We start from the raw sequence: 2,656 nt of genomic DNA, 5'->3' as shown, positions 1-2,656 counted from the left end.
GATTGCTATATTTCCACAAGATAATATAAATGTCAGCTATGTATGCTGAGGTTTAGTAAATGTGTTTCGGAGAAAAAACCAACACAGATTTTTCAGTATTTTTTTTATATAAAAACATTGAAAACTATCTTACAAGTTATTTGCAATACTCATTAGCACTTGTTTACTTTGAAACTGTTTACTCACACAGAAAACCTGTATATTCTGTAACAAGGGACATTTTTGTTAATGCTTATAGACCTGAACATGTTAATGCAGGCCTACAACATCTTTCTCAAAGCTAGCGCGAAATATCAGATCACCAGCTCTAATAAACTAGCAGTCCTGTATTTGGTTTTACATTCACTATGTCCTTACTTACATTCATCAGCTATCTTGGAGAGGAATGTGAAAAACAAAACTTCCATTATATACATGATTAAAAAATGATTTACTGTAGATAAATGTTTGGTTCATAAATCATCTAGCCAATCTTTGACATCAAAGAACAGTTTCTCAGGGTCAGTGACCAGGTCACTTTTCTGACTATCAGAATCGACCACTTGTCCTGTTTCTGTGTTAAGGATACGAATTGACACGTTATCCTGGATGTAAGCTGTGGCCGGCTGCGTGCCTGACTTCGATGGCCTTCTAACAGAAGTGGACTGTGGATTTGTTTGGTTTGTCCTAGGATCCTCGTCACTGCTGCTCTCCTCAGAGGGTTGGTATGTCTTGTCCTCTCTCTCCGATAAATCGGAATCATCTGTAATACTTTCCTGTGAGAAAGGTTTCTGGTGGGACAATGGTGGTGTCACCTTTGCTCCATACATGACATATCCTGGATGTACCTGTGAAGTCGGCTGATTAAGTTTATGTCCAGCAGAGTTATTTCCCTTCGGGCCACCTGATTTCTGCGAGGGTTTTATTTGATTACCTTGCGAGTCTTTGGACATACTACCAGTCAACTGTTTGACCTGGATACCTCCCTTGTTGTATACTATACCAGTGGGATACGGTCTTTGTATAGGTAAGTTAGCTCCCTTTGGTTGTCCAGCACCTTTGCCACCTTGTCCTGTGCTGCCAGCCTTTGGTGCTGACTGGTATTCACCCCCCTGTAGTAATGTCCGTAAGCTATTACCACCACCTTTCTGGGAGCTGGCAATACCTTTTCCTATGTGTGGTCCACCTTGCTGAACTTTATCGCCTGCCTTTCCTGAATTTGTCATCATGTCCCCTTCATCATCAGATGATGAAATTTCAATTACCTCTATAACCTTTTTGACAGGTAGAGAGGTGGCTGGATCGCCCTTCCTGCTGTAGTCAAACTTGGGGGAGAGTCCAATGTTAGGTGTGGCAGGAGTAGAGAGTCCAATGTTAGGTGTGGCAGGAGTAGAGAGTCCAATGTTAGGTGTGGCAGGAGTAGGGAGTCCAATGTTAGGTGTGGCAGGAGTAGAGAGTACAATGTTAGGTGTGGCAGGAGTAGAGAGTCCAATGTTAGGTGTGGCAGGAGTAGAGAGTCCAATGTTAGGTGTGGCAGGAGTAGAAACAGGAGACGGTGCTGAGGAGTTATTTGGATTATATGGCTTAAACCCACAGGCTCCCTTACCACTCACTGATAGGGACTTTCCTTTTGTTTCGCCCACAAATCTTTCCTTGGGAATATTTGTCTTGACTGTGGAAATCAAACTGGACTTCTGGGTACTGGTTGAAGTCTTCTGCATGACCTTTGACCTACTCACTCCAGTGGTAGGAAGCTTCCCAGGTAATCCTACCCCCTGTGTACCAGACTTTGCTGTTGTTTGCTTCACAGTTCCTGGGTTAAGTTTACCTCCGGCAGGCATCCCTACACCAACAGGACTTGGTAACTGTTTTGGTTTCCCAATGGGCGACTCGGATGCTGACATAGTCCTGTAGAAATTCTCCTGGAATGGTGAAATAGGACCTTTCTTTTCCTTCTCCAATAACTTTGATCCTTGTGTCATATTAGTGGCACCTTGACTCTGCCCCCCAACTTTGCTGAGCAAGGAAACAGGTTTCTCAGGAGAAAAGAAAGAGGAGTCTGATTGGTTTCCGTCTTTTCCAGATGTCTCTAAGATAATTTTACCAACAGGCTGGAAGAGAAAAAATTATAAATATTAGATTTGGCGTCAATAACAATGATGAATTTTTCATTTATTACTCATGCATAAAATGCTACTCAATTATTTATGCAAATAATTATCTCATCCAATCTACAGCATTGTGACAATAATGTAGTCTTTTTTAGCTCTTTTTAAATTCAGTTTCCTGTATATTGTTTTCTGTTACATATTTTGTGGGTGCCCCATTTCATCAATGCACTAATCTGTGTAAAATCTGAGTGATCTAAAACTATTACGCTTGCAGTATCTAATTACATTGGAATCCGGGAAATACTCAGCTGACTTTGTGAGGCAGTAGTCTATGGAAATAAACTGTATGTTCCCGTGGTAAGTTATAGTTAGTAGGTTATTGTATTAATGGCTGATGACACATTAAGTGCTGACTGTGGACATGAAACACTAGTTATAGTTAGTAGGTTATTGTATTAATGGCTGATGACCTGATACATTAAGTGCTGACTGTGGACATGTAACACTAGTTATAGTTAATAGGTTATTGTATTAATGGCTGATGACCTGATACATTAAGTGCTGAC

At 41.0% G+C, this 2,656-nt stretch overlaps 1 protein-coding gene across 1 annotated transcript in view; it reads right to left on the bottom strand.

Moving 5' to 3' along the window:
- Nucleotides 1-98: 98 nt before the first annotated feature.
- The window catches only part of LOC110451375, a 65,425-nt gene continuing 62,867 nt past the window's right edge, over nt 99-2,656 (bottom strand). Inside the window, exon 43 of the mRNA XM_021499348.1 lies at nt 99-2,090. Within this exon, the coding sequence (XP_021355023.1) occupies nt 453-2,090 (1,638 nt within the window). The 3' untranslated portion in view covers nt 99-452. The remainder of the gene's footprint in view (nt 2,091-2,656) is intronic.

Source organism: Mizuhopecten yessoensis, unplaced genomic scaffold, assembly GCF_002113885.1.
Source record: "Mizuhopecten yessoensis strain PY_sf001 unplaced genomic scaffold, ASM211388v2 scaffold5971, whole genome shotgun sequence".
NCBI lineage: Eukaryota > Metazoa > Mollusca > Bivalvia > Pectinida > Pectinidae > Mizuhopecten > Mizuhopecten yessoensis.
The sequence above is the reverse complement of the archived record's forward strand: the minus strand, read 5'-3'. Positions and strand labels throughout refer to the sequence as shown.